The sequence below is a fragment of the Hemicordylus capensis genome, chromosome 4, assembly GCF_027244095.1.
Source record: "Hemicordylus capensis ecotype Gifberg chromosome 4, rHemCap1.1.pri, whole genome shotgun sequence".
NCBI lineage: Eukaryota > Metazoa > Chordata > Lepidosauria > Squamata > Cordylidae > Hemicordylus > Hemicordylus capensis.
Genome location: NC_069660.1, coordinates 303,801,695 through 303,814,135, shown reverse-complemented (window position 1 = coordinate 303,814,135; position 12,441 = coordinate 303,801,695). Strand labels below are relative to the sequence as shown.

At 46.9% G+C, this 12,441-nt stretch overlaps 1 protein-coding gene across 2 annotated transcripts; it reads left to right on the top strand.

The window, feature by feature from the left end:
* Window positions 1-624: 624 nt before the first annotated feature.
* On the top strand, window positions 625-12,112 carry LOC128325368 (kelch-like protein diablo). Of its 2 annotated transcripts, none has more exons than XM_053251081.1 (5): window positions 625-734; window positions 2,059-2,196; window positions 2,349-2,427; window positions 6,178-6,405; window positions 10,406-12,112. In XM_053251081.1, exons 2-5 carry the CDS (start codon window positions 2,118-2,120, stop codon window positions 11,904-11,906), a joined length of 1,887 nt encoding a protein of 628 aa, XP_053107056.1. In that variant the 5' UTR covers window positions 625-734; window positions 2,059-2,117; the 3' UTR covers window positions 11,907-12,112. The 2 variants fall into 2 exon arrangements, with proteins under 2 accessions (XP_053107056.1, XP_053107057.1); XM_053251082.1 differs by having other exon boundaries at window positions 712-827.
* Window positions 12,113-12,441: the final 329 nt, after the last annotated feature.

Sequence of the window (12,441 nt, the reverse complement as noted above, 5' to 3'; positions counted from 1 at the left end):
CTCTTTCTGGTGGCTCCTCGGAGTGAGGGAAATAATGAAGAAGATAGGAAGGGGTGGAGCTAGGGGGCCCTCAGGAGCCTGGGAGCCCAGATTCTTTGAACCCATCCGCTCAGTTATAGCTACACCTCTGGCCAGAGGGGCTGTACAATGAAGATCACTGCTCTAACCACACCACTATACCACCACTGCGTCCAATGACTTGCCTACATAACCTTAATGACAGCTTGGGAGGTTCAACAACATCATGCACAAGCGTGGGGTGGGGTGGGGGGAATCTGAGAAAATTCTCTAAAATTTCTCCACAGAAGAAATCCCCAAATTCAGAGAACATGTCAGTTTCTCCTCAGGGGAACCCTGAAAACCCCCAAATTCAGAGAGCATGTCTTTGTCTCTTTGGGGAAAACCCGGAAAACCCTGAATTCGGAGAGAATTCCCTTGTTGGAGAAAATTCTCCACATCCTCGCCTCCAGCAAAATATTAAAAGCTCAGAATTATCACTGTATGTAAACCTATAAGCCAAGCCGTGCCAAGGCACCAGCCAGGGCTTGCCTGCAATTAATAGCCTGGTGCTTTTCATCCAAGCTGATTTGAGGTAGGAGAGGTGCACGCCCCCTTAAGAACCATCCATTGGCAGTTGGAACAGTTGGAACTAGGCAGGAAGCTCACCATCATTCTTCCTTTGATCTCAGGGCCTTATGGGCCTGGAAGACGGAGACCCTGTCTCTGGCACAGAGGTTGGCAGTTAGAGGAAGAGATGGGCTAGAGCCTTGGGGCCTGCATTCTTGGAATGAATAAACCTTGGGAGGCATTCAGAATTACAGTATCAGGTGCACAGCACCATGGGAAAGGGAAAGGGGGATTTACTCTGAGGATATGTCTCTTGCCATTGTTTTCCATTTCATTGAGTGTTTTCACAGATTGAAACTCCTCTGAAATATAAAAGCCTCAAGAACTGTGTTTTTTTTTTTATTTTAAATTACAAGGCAATCTCACCTTTAATTCTGAGGTGCAAATGTTAACATTCATGTGTCAGAAATTAATGAGATGCCTATGAGGAACTCCAAATTCGCAATCAATTGAAAGGCTCCCATTCCAAGATACCGGTGACAAATGTTTCTGCATATTACTGGGAGCATTACATGTTTTGACACCCCAAAGTGTTGCTCTGGTGCAGACACCTGGACTTCAGAAAGCAAGTTTTGGAATTCAGCTGTTTGTTAATTCATGTGTTTTAATGGTCGGAAGCCCATGAGAAGCTGTCCATTTAATGAAAGGCAGACTAAAAATAAAATAAAAAATGATTGAATGAAACAGACAGAAGTCCAGGAAGGCTGGCTTTGTTTAAGAATTGATAGCCTAGATTTTCAGGAATTAAAACCTGATTTTGAATTAGGGCAGGGGTGTTGGGTCCCCATATATTGTTGAACTACTACAACGATAATGATGAATATTTATACGCCGCTTTTTGACAAACATTCCCAAAGCGGTTTACACAGAGAAAAATTAATTAATTAGTAATTAAGATGGATCCCTGTCCCCAAAGGGCTCACAATCTAAAAAGAAAAATAATATAGACACCAGCAACAGACACTGGAGGAATACTTTGATGGGGTTGGATAGGGCCAGTTGCTCTCCCCCTGCTAACTACAACTCCCATCATTAAAGGCCATTGTGACTAGGGGTGATGGGAGGTGTAGTCCAACAACACCTGAGGACCCAAATTGAGAGTTCCTGAATTAAAGTCAATGGCTGTCCAAGCCCTAGTAATCCTTGTTAAATAAGGACTCCTCATCCTTATTAAAAGGTGCCTAGACAAATTCATACAGGACAGATTTATCAATGGTTACTAGTCTTGATGGCTTTAGGCTGCCCCCAAGCTCAGAGGCAGGATGCCTCAATACCAGTTGCAGGGGAACAACAGCAGGGAAGGGGGCATCTCTTGCCTGTGGGCTTCCCAGACACATCTGGTGGGCCACTGTGAAAGTAGGATACTGGGCTAGATAAGCCTTGGGCCGGATCCAGCAAGGCTCTTCTTATGTTCTTACGTTTTGTCCCTAGGAAGGCAAATATGACGAACCTTCCGGGTGGCTTCTGAGCCTAATTTAGTGGCTGAGATCATGGATTCCCTGAGGGAGAGTGATGAAGAAGATGGCATGGAAAAAGAACTTAAGTCTCACGAAACCTATTTATTTCAGGGTAAGGATCAAAAGCACCAGAGGGATCAGAACTAGGGTGGATCACTCTTGTATGCAGTGTCTCAAGGGCCTCTCTATCTTTGGGTGGGGTAATACGGACAGAAGAGCTAACAGTTGCTTTTATTTCATCTCCCTGTGCTTTCCCTTCTGCAGGCTTGAAACAGCTATACCAGGCTCATCAGCTCTGCGATGTCACCTTGTGGGTCGAAGGAAGGAGCTTCCCTTGCCACAGGTGAATCTGTACTACCAACTGTAATGCTTTTCTACTGAACACGCCACACGTTTCCTCTTCACCTGCAGGATCATCATGATAGCTTAGCTAGCTCCACCCACAACCTTTGCACATAGAGGCAAAAGTGAGAATCGGGTTTCTATGTGCATGGACCCTGTTCAGACAAGGACACCCACTTCCTTTCCATGCACAGAGCAAAACACACAGAGAGGGTTCTCATGAGCAGCCTAGCCCAGGATCCTGGGCACTCTGGCAGATCCTGGCGTTCCTGCCCAGCCTAACCCTGCTCCCAAGCCTAGCTCTAAGATGAGGTTAAGGGAGCAAATGCGCAGTGCACTGTGAGATCTCTGGAGACCAGGATGCATTGCCCCGGCCTCCAGAGCTTCATGCTCCATGGTGCTGTGGGCTTCTTCTGATCATCTGGGGAGAAGGTGAGCTGGAACAGCCTTCACACACACCCCACGAGCCCCTCCTATCCGCCTGGTTGTGTGAATGGCCCCAAAGTATTCATTAGGAACATAGGAAGCTGCCATATACCAGGTCAGACCATTGGTCCATCTAGCTCGGTATTGTCTACGCACGCTGGCAGTGGCTTCTCTCTCTCTCTCAGGAATCTCTCTAAGCCCTATCTTGGAGATGCCAGGGAGGGAAATGGGAACCTTCTGCATGATACTTTTCCCAGTGTGGTCCCATCCACTAAGGGGAATATCCTACAGTGCTCACATGTAGTCTCCCATTCATATGCAACCAGGGCAGACTCTGCTTAACCAAGGGGACAAGTCATGCTTGCTACCAGAAGACCAGCTCTCCTGGCTCAGAGCTACTGTTCCTGCATACAGTGAGAGCTTCTGTGAATTGATCCAGAGCTATTTCCTCTCACCACTCTTTGCAGTGGCGCTATTCTCTGCTTTTGGCTCACTGAGCTCAGGGCAGGGTGGTCTTTTCATGAGGCAAGGTAAGGTGGTCACTTCAGGTGGTGGATTATTGGGGCCAGGGGCATAGCAAGGGGAGCAGCCCACATTCAGAACATGGGCAGCCTTCCCAATGGCAGTGCATGCTCAGGCCCACACTCAACCCCTCTCACTCCCTGTCCGCCAGGCTAGGGCTCCTGTGGTACTAGCCACCTGCAGCTGCCTCATCCTGCCACTCACTGTGCCCATCCTGCTTCCATCAGCCAGACTTAGCTGATGGAAGAAGGATGGACACAGCAGGGTGAGTGCAGCCAGAGGCAGCTGGCGGTGGCAACAGCTGCTTGCTTGGCTGTGTTCATCGTCCTTCCATCAGTTGGCTGCCCGGCCAATGGAAGGAGGATGAATTGCAGCTGGGACCCCCTGGCTTCTTGGGACCCCCTGGCTCTGTACAGTGTTGTTTGAGTCGTGGGAGTGTGAAATGCTTTTGTCTCACAGCAGCATCAAGGACTTGAGGGCCTTCTGGTTCCATTTGGTTTTATACATTCTGTCATATAAAAAGGCAGAAGACTCAGAAACTCTATGGCCTGGCTCTGGTGCCTAAAATCATTCTTTTATTGGCCCAATGCATTTTGGACTTGTAGCCCTTTGTCAGGGGCAAAGAAAGAGATATTAGCAACAATTTGTATAAAAACTCACACATTCTTATTACAAACATGCTTATATTACAAACATGAAACATACTGCAAAAATGACACCATGGAGTCTTACTCAAATGCATGTATTTTATGATTATACACAAGATTTATTTTTTTTTAAAAAAAAACTTGTATGAATAATGCCATTATAACAATTATTATTTATAACCAATTTTGTGCTCTTGTATAATATTAATAAAATATATGCATTTGAATAAGACTCCGTGGCATGATTTTGAGAGAAGCTTTGTTTGTGAGATGAACAAGTCTGTATTTGTTTGTTTGTTTGTTTGTTTGTTTGTTTATCATATTTATATACCACCTGATATAGAACTCTCCAGGCAGTGTACAAATTAAAACAAAACAAATATAAAAAACAATATAAAACAGTTAAAATACATAAAACAGGTTTTTAAAAAATCTCAATAAGTAAAAACATATTAAAATTTAATTTCCAATTAATAAGAATGTAATAAGAATGTGTGAGTTTTTACCAGCATTGTTTTGTTGGAGGCTCACTGTGCCAAGAGTAAAGGATTCACCTGTCCCCAGCCTTCGCAGCAGCAAGACCCGCCTCTCCCTCGAGTCCACCCATGGAGCCAAAAGTGGTAGCGGCAGGACCTGACAAACCCGATGTGAGGAGCAGGATGGTCTGAGTGGGTCCCAACACCCGCACTACTAGATGGTGTCGAGCCTCCAGGTGGCTCCATGTCACACCCAATACCATGGGCCTGAGTTTGCAGGTGGGGCCAATGGAAACCAGTGGGGAAACCCGAAGGTTGAGGTCCTCCAGGGAGAGTCTCAACAGGGAGTTCACCTGGTTGGAGGAGGAACATGGGTGCCGCAAACACCCTCCCCAGTGGACACTGAGGCCTCAAGAGAAACAAAAAGAAAAGGAGCTTAGACAAAAGTGGGTCCCACAGAGGTCAGGATCCTGGGGATACCGACATGTTTCTAAGATATGTTTTAGCTTTGTAATTTTAGTTAACCCCTGATGAAGGATTAAAAGATCTGAAATGTGCTGGGCCAATAAAATAATAGTTTCCCCGATTTATTTTTGGTTCCTTCTGGGGGTGCTTCCCGTTTGTTGTTTGCTTCAATCATATCAAAAGCCACTGGGAGGTCCAAGAGAATAACAAGATCACACATTCCCTGCTCCTCGTCAGATGACGATGGCTGCATTCACACAATCACAGCAATCCTGGTTGAAGAGTTAACCAGCAATCCTGGTCAAACTGCCATGGTTAGACTGCATTTAACCAGGATAGATCATCAGGATCAGATTCTAGTTATCTATCCTTTTAAAATGCAATTTAGCCACAGCAGTTTGACCAGGATTGCTCGGAAATTCTGGGTTGTCACAATCAGCTTCACAGGGCATGGCAATCCTGTTCAATCTAGTTCACTCTTTAACTAGAATCTATAAATTTATTTCTCCTAGGCGTATTAGTCACTAATCCCATGTGTGGCAGCATTCACAAGATTTCGCGAGCAGCGGCCGATTAGCGATGGGGACGGGGAGAAAATAGGGATGCTGGCCCGCAATGGGCTGCCCAGTCGGCGGGAGCAGCAGCAGGCGCCAGCGGGCCAGCATGGCCTCTGGGAGCAGCAGGCCAGGCGCCAGTGGGCTACCTGGCCACTGGGAGCAGGCAGTGGCAGGCATGCCTCGCCACCGGGAAATGGCGGGCGGGCGGGAGGGAGGGAGGGAGGAGGTGGTTGGCCAGCTTTCCACCAGACAGAAGCCACAGGCAGAGGCGGGAGAAGCGAGCCGGGCGGGCAGCGGAGGCGCAGATGCTCTGCGCCCGGCCCAGCTAGTTATCATGATTTTGTGAACACAAACTATATCTATATATCTATATATATATCTATCTATATCAGGCCTGCTCAACTTAGGCCCCCCAGCTGTTTTTGGACTACAACTCCCATAATCCCCAGCCACTGTAGCCAATAGCCAGGGATTATGGGAGTTGGCCAACATCTGCAGGAGGGCTTAAGTTGAGCAGGCCTGATCTATATCTATATCTATATCATCATCATCACCATCATCATCACCACCATCATCATCACCACCAACATCATCATCATCATCATCTCCTCCTCCACTCTTTGCCCTTTGATTTGAAGATTCTTCTTTCTAAATGCAGGATGCTGTTAGCTTCAGTCAGCCCTTATTTCAGAGATATCTTCATCAGTTCCAGCAATGGGTCACTCAATGGGGAAATTCTGCTCGAGAACATAACTGCCTCCACACTCCAGAGCCTTCTGGACTACCTCTACACAGAAGAGCTGTCACTCTCTGCAGAAACGGCCCAGGACCTCTTCACTGCAGCTAGCAAGCTCCAGATCGTCCCACTGAAAGAAACAGCTGGAAGGTAATGCCAGAGGCCTCTCTAGCTTAGCAGGTTTTGCATAAATGGTAATTATCTTGTCAGATTCCAAGATGTAGCAATTGAAACATTTCAGACCATTCAAAGAGAGTGAACCTCAAAGGCCAACGAACTACCAATTCATAACCTTAGTTAATTGGGATTCAAATGTATTTTGGTCATGGATTTCAGACTTAATAATTAGTTTCTTGGTATTTGTTCTCCACTTAAGACTTTAAGACTTTAAGGTCATTCTCACGACCAGCTCTAGCATATCCCTAGCCAGGTAGAACTGGTCATGAGAAGCACCGGTGTCACTCCCAATCCTGGCACGCTCAGCCAGGTAGCCTAGGTTTGAAATCCAGGCTAAAAGCGAGAGAGGAGGGCATGTGCATGCCCTCCTCCCTCACTGCCCAGTCATGTGGATCCATAGAGCCAGATGGAAGAAGCACCCAGCATCAGGGAAATCCCCCAATGAACTGCACTGCACTGCACTCCTTGTGTGGTGCATTGTGGGATGTGGGAGGCTGCAGCGTGCTTTCCCTTTGCCTCCTTCCCACTCCAGGATCACCCATGTACCAGTCATGTGGGCATGCAGTATGGCCGCACCATAGATTTGTATAAGGGCATTATAATACTAGCATTTTTATTTTCAATCCCCTTCCTAATTATCCCTAGCATGGAATTGGCATTGTTCACAGCTGCTGCAGACTGAGTCAACACTTCCAATGAGCTGCCCACCATGACTCCAAGATCCCTCTCCTGTTCAGTCCCATCAACATATACTTGAAGTTTGGGGTGGGGTTTGCCCCAATATGCATCACTTTGTTTACATCAAACCACTTTCACCATTTTGTCACCCACTCATCCAGTTTGGAGAGATCATGTGGGGAGGGAAGGTAGGTTTTGTCCTGCCTGCCCCCCTCCACCCCTCTTTTCACCCTGAGAAAGACCTCATAATTATCCAACCATAACACCTTGAGACCTGCTCCCCCAATGGCAGCTAGAGAAATGTTCAAGAATAGTGACCCCTTGGGGGAAGCATGTGAAGCTACAAGCAAATGTTCTGGAAATGCTCTGCTAGATGGGCAAGAGCTATCTTTAAACATGATGATTCTCTTGAATTTATCAGGGTGAGGGAACAACTGTCAGCCTGAGCACAGTATCCCTCATGGCCTCCCAAATGACAGCCCAAGCTGGCTGCAACCCTGTTCAAGCCTCTGAACCTCTGAGCAATATGGAGGCCATTTTGGTGATCTCCACGCATGCGCACGGGCCATTTGTGTCACCACACAAATTGTGTGATGATGCAAATGTCCTGTGCACATGTGCAGAGATAATGAAAATGGCCACCGCACATATGCAGAGGCCCAAACCGGGCTGCAGCCGACTCAGGCTGTCATTTGGGAGACCAGTGGATGTGTTAGAGGAGCCCCTGCCGCCACCTCCCATGTCTCCGCTGCCACAGCAGCAGCCCCCACAGCTGCCTCCACTGTCCCCACCACCTGCATTTTAAAGGTAAAAACTACCTTCCCCACCCCAATTTATCGTAGGGAATGCCCTGTACTTGTAAAAGGGAATCCTCGCCCAATTCCCCTTTACAAGTATATCCCTCGAGCCGGTTCTTCAAACTGGGGGTCAGTCTGGCTCAAACTCAGACCGGCACCCCCTTTGGGGGGGGCAGTCCGGTTCAAAGTCAGAACACGTGAACCGGGCCAGCTCAGTGTCAAGCCCAGCTCGTAGTGAGCTGGCTCACACATCCCTAGTTTGTTGACAAGTTATATGGATCCAGGGTTGAAGCTAATGAGAACAGTTCACATCCCCAACCGCAGTCGTACATGGCTTTCAGCAGCATGAATCTATGCTTCCCTTTGGGGTGCTATAGCTCAGTGGTCAAGCACATGCTTTACATGCAGAAGGAATCAGGTTAAATCCCTGATGCCTCTAGGATAGAAAAACAGTTCTAGGAAATGTTGTGCTCTGAAACCCACATGAGCTCTTGTCGGTCGTGACTGAACCAGGTGGACCAGCATCATAACTCATGCAAAGCAGCTTCTTATCTCCACCAGGAGCCAAGAAGTGAAATGCTAGGGCCAACATGAATTCAATTAAAATATACTAGCAGGTGAGGCCCATTGTTGAGTGGGAAAAGTCATTTTGCGTAGGTTACTGAAATTAAGAACAAATATGAAAGTTGAAACAGATGGGTACTATCAAGTAAAGCTTCCATGACTCTTTTCATAACTTATTTGTAACAGTAAACATTATCTTTGTGCTAGAACAACCACTGAATAGGCAACTCAATTTTAATTTTATTAGCAAATCATTTTTTATGAATTCTAATCATAATAGTCATGACATTTTCCGGCTGAAAAACAAAAATAGTTTAAACCTTGCACCCCGCATATCTCTGTGTAACCCTCCCCCCCAAAAAAATTATTATTTAAACTTTGTGTCCAGCATATTCCAGTGCAAAAAGTCATGCATTTGGCCAATTTAAGTGGCAGGATTGCTATACAAAATTTGGTACCTGTAGGTTATCAGGAAAGATGACTTTATTTCACACAAACAAATCCACAAACAAACTTTTCAACATATATAACAGATAAAAGACATTAAAAGAGATCAAAATCCACACGATGGATACCTTGTGCAGAGTTGTGCTATTGGAATTCTGTGTAATCTTATTGCTATGTGAATGCGGATCTTTAATCAATGTGCACATTTTTGTGATTGCTTTTTTAATTCCTAGACATTCACTTCTTGCCTTTTGGTGTGCAAGTTAAAAATAGCCCAATGAAATAATCACAAGAGCAGCACAACAGCATTCCATGGATGAAAGGGGGGAGGAAACATACCTAATGAGCTTTGCTGGTCGAATGACCGTAACAATAAAGATTTGATCTGATACCTAATGAGCAGCAAAACCAAAGGAGTAAATAAAATCAGAGACTTAGACTAAGAACATTAAAATTCATTTTTCAATGAAAGCGTGTTTGCCCCATTCATCTGAGCAATGAGGCACCTTTTAAAAGTGGTGATTCTCTTTATTTAACAGGGGGAGAGCATCTGACCAAATCCAACCCTAGCACAGGATCCCTCCAATGGCTGTTGCTGGTGTCTTTCTTATGTTTCTTAGACTGTGAGCCCTTTGGGGACAGGCAGCCATTTAATTAATTAATTAATTTCTATATATAAACCACTTTGGGAACTTTGGTTGAAAAGTGGTATATAAATACTTGTCATAGTCTAGTCGTATTCATAGTCATATTTGTATCGAAAATTACATAAAGCAGGCCTTTGCCAACTTGGGTCCCCAGATTTTGTGGGGCTAAAACTCCCAACTTCCCTAGCCACCATAACCAAAGTATCCAGTTTGTAGCTGTGATGCTGCCAATGAAAAGGCATTTTCTGGGCACTGGGTGATTCTGCAGACCGAAGGAACCCTATGTAAAGTTTTATCTGGAGACTTCAAGGGAAGAGGACACTATTCTGAGGTTGACATTGAGATCATTCACACAATCAAAAACTGTGTTCTACCTGGGTTTTGGAGCTGTGTGCGCTCCCAATTTTTGGTTGTGTGGAAGCAAGATAAGAGGAGAATCTGGGTAGCTTTTCCTCCTACTCTGCTTCCACACAATCACTTCTACCAAGGTTTTCCTCCTACCTTGCTTCCACACAACTGAAAACTGGGAGTACACACAGCTCCCAAACCTGGGTAGAACACAGTGAGGTCATTCACACAATCAAAAACTGTGTTCTGCCCAGGTTTGGGAGCTGTATATGCTCCCAGTTTTCGGTAGTGTGGAAGCAAGGTAAGAGGAAAACCTGGGTAGAAGCTATTGTATGGAAACAAGGTAGGAGGAAAGGCTAACCAAGTTTTCCTCTTATCTTGCTTCCACACAACCAAAAATCAGGAGCACCCACAGCTCCAAAACCCGGATAGAACCCAGTTTTTGATTGCATTAATGACCTCACTGTGTATTTTCTCTGTTATTCCTGACAGGTACCTTGAGCTGAATGTCTCCATGAATAATTGCCTTAGCCTTTATGGTTTGGCCCATGAACATGATCACCATCCTTTGCTCCAAGCAGCCTCACGCTACATCAAACAACACTTTGGACCCCTCACCAAGAAGCAAGCCTTCCTGAACCTGGAACATGGAGCACTGGTCAATCTCGTATCCTCGGATAGCCTGGAGGTGTCCTCAGAACTGACTGTCTACCAGGCTGTGCGCAACTGGGTGGAGACTGCAGCCTCTGTCCGTTTCCCACTGTATAAGGAGCTCCTTGGACACGTTCGCTTTCCCCTGCTTACCCATGTGGAGCTTGTGGAGGTCCAGGCAGACATTGCAGAGTATTACAGGCACATGCGTCTGAGATGGAAGGAGCTGGATGGGACTGGGAGGCTAGAGGAGAGTGGCGGACTCAGAAGTGGCATGTATGATGAGTGCTTTGTGTGTGTGGAAGTCAGAGAAAACTGGACCCAGGATGGAGAGGACCCAGAATCGTACCTACACAGTTTTGACCCTCAAGCGGAGAAGTGGGAGAAGCTGCCGCCACTGAGGTATCTGAGCTATTCTGCATGCGCATCCTTGGACTGCAAACTTTACCTGTGTGGAGGTCAGAAGGCCAATTGTTCTTTTGTTGACACCCTGCATGAGTACTGTGCCTTGACCAGCCGGTGGACACTGCTCCCACCCATGTCGACACCTCGGGCACTGCTTCCCTTTCTAGCCTGCACCCAGAAGCTCTATGCACTGGGTGGGTGCAACGATGCAGGCCCTCTCGTTTCCGCCGAGGCCTTCAATGTGGTGCAGAACATTTGGGAGCCCATCCATAGCCTGCCCCTCGCGCTGATGTATCCTGCTTCCACCGTGTTCAAGCATAAGCTGTACATCATTGGAGGAAAAGCTTCAAGGAGTTATAGGGGCCTTCTTATCTATGACACAAGTGCTGACTGTTGGACCGAGGTGCTCATGGAGTTTGCCTGCCACGGGGCAGCTGCTGTCGCAGTTGGGACCGGGATGTATGTTTTTGGTGGGTACACAGAGGAAAGGGGCAACTTTCTGGCCCACAGTGTGATGGCCTCAGAGGAGCCCCCCTGCTGCACCAAAGGGAGTTTTTACCTTAGTGAAAACGGCAGAGTGAGCGGGGAGGTCCATATACCAGAATTGCCAGTCGCCTTGGCCTTTGCTTGTGCAGTGGAATGGCAAGGTAAGATTTACCTGTTAGCAGGCAAAGACGAAAATCGTTCTTACGACACATGTTACAGCTGGGTGCCAGAGGACACAAGCTGGACCCGGTGTCCAGAGGAAATCCCAGTTAGCAACGAGGCAAAAATATTCAGCTGCGCAACCCTGAAGATGCCGAAAAAGCCAATCCGCTCCCTTCTGCTAGAGACATCCCCCTCCTTGGCTGTGGTTGGGGTGGACAGTGTTAAGAAAGGCCACTCCAGCGCGGCCACTCGAGATGGTTGCCTTAACTGCTGCTGGGGTGGAAGTTAATCCAGCGTGCTTGTCAAAGTGTCCATCCGATGGCCTGTGCTGTTAGCCATGAACCTCCCCACTGATGCTGCCCTTGAAAGATTGAGCTGCTTGGGAGGGTGACAAGATGGCTGCATAAGTGTCACCCCCTGTTCATCCTCCCCACTAGCTAAAATACAATGACATCTGTGTTAGATGCTTATTAAAAGGCACCCGCTCGACTGTAATTTCTGGCTGTTTTTTCTTAGTGCAGCTGTGCATTATTTCTTTAGTTTATTTATGTATTCCACTTCTACCTTGACCTTCTTCTGGATTACTCCAAGCAGCTGCCACATAGTTCCCAAGCAGTCTCCCATCCAAGCTGCTTACAGGGATGGCCCTGCTTAGCATACCATGCGCCTGCAAACAATTTACAATAGCAGTGGGCAAACCCAGCCCTCCAGCTCTTGTTGGACTACAACTCCCATCATCCCCAGCCACAATTTCAACAATGACTGGAGGGCCAAGTTTCCCCACCCCTGATTCACAGCCAAGGCACACACCACCACTCAGTTTC

What these genes read in the sequence shown, in the direction of transcription:
- LOC128325368 (XM_053251081.1), top strand. Translation starts at nt 2,118, where the DNA reads ATGGATTCCCTGAGGGAGAGTGATGAAGAAGATGGCATGGAAAAAGAA. An exon ending in CGAAACCTATTTATTTCAGG is followed by an intron (nt 2,197 to 2,348) that starts GTAAGGATCAAA and finishes TCCCTTCTGCAG; the next exon opens with GCTTGAAACAGCTATACCAG. An exon ending in CTGAAAGAAACAGCTGGAAG is followed by an intron (nt 6,406 to 10,405) that starts GTAATGCCAGAG and finishes TATTCCTGACAG; the next exon opens with GTACCTTGAGCTGAATGTCT.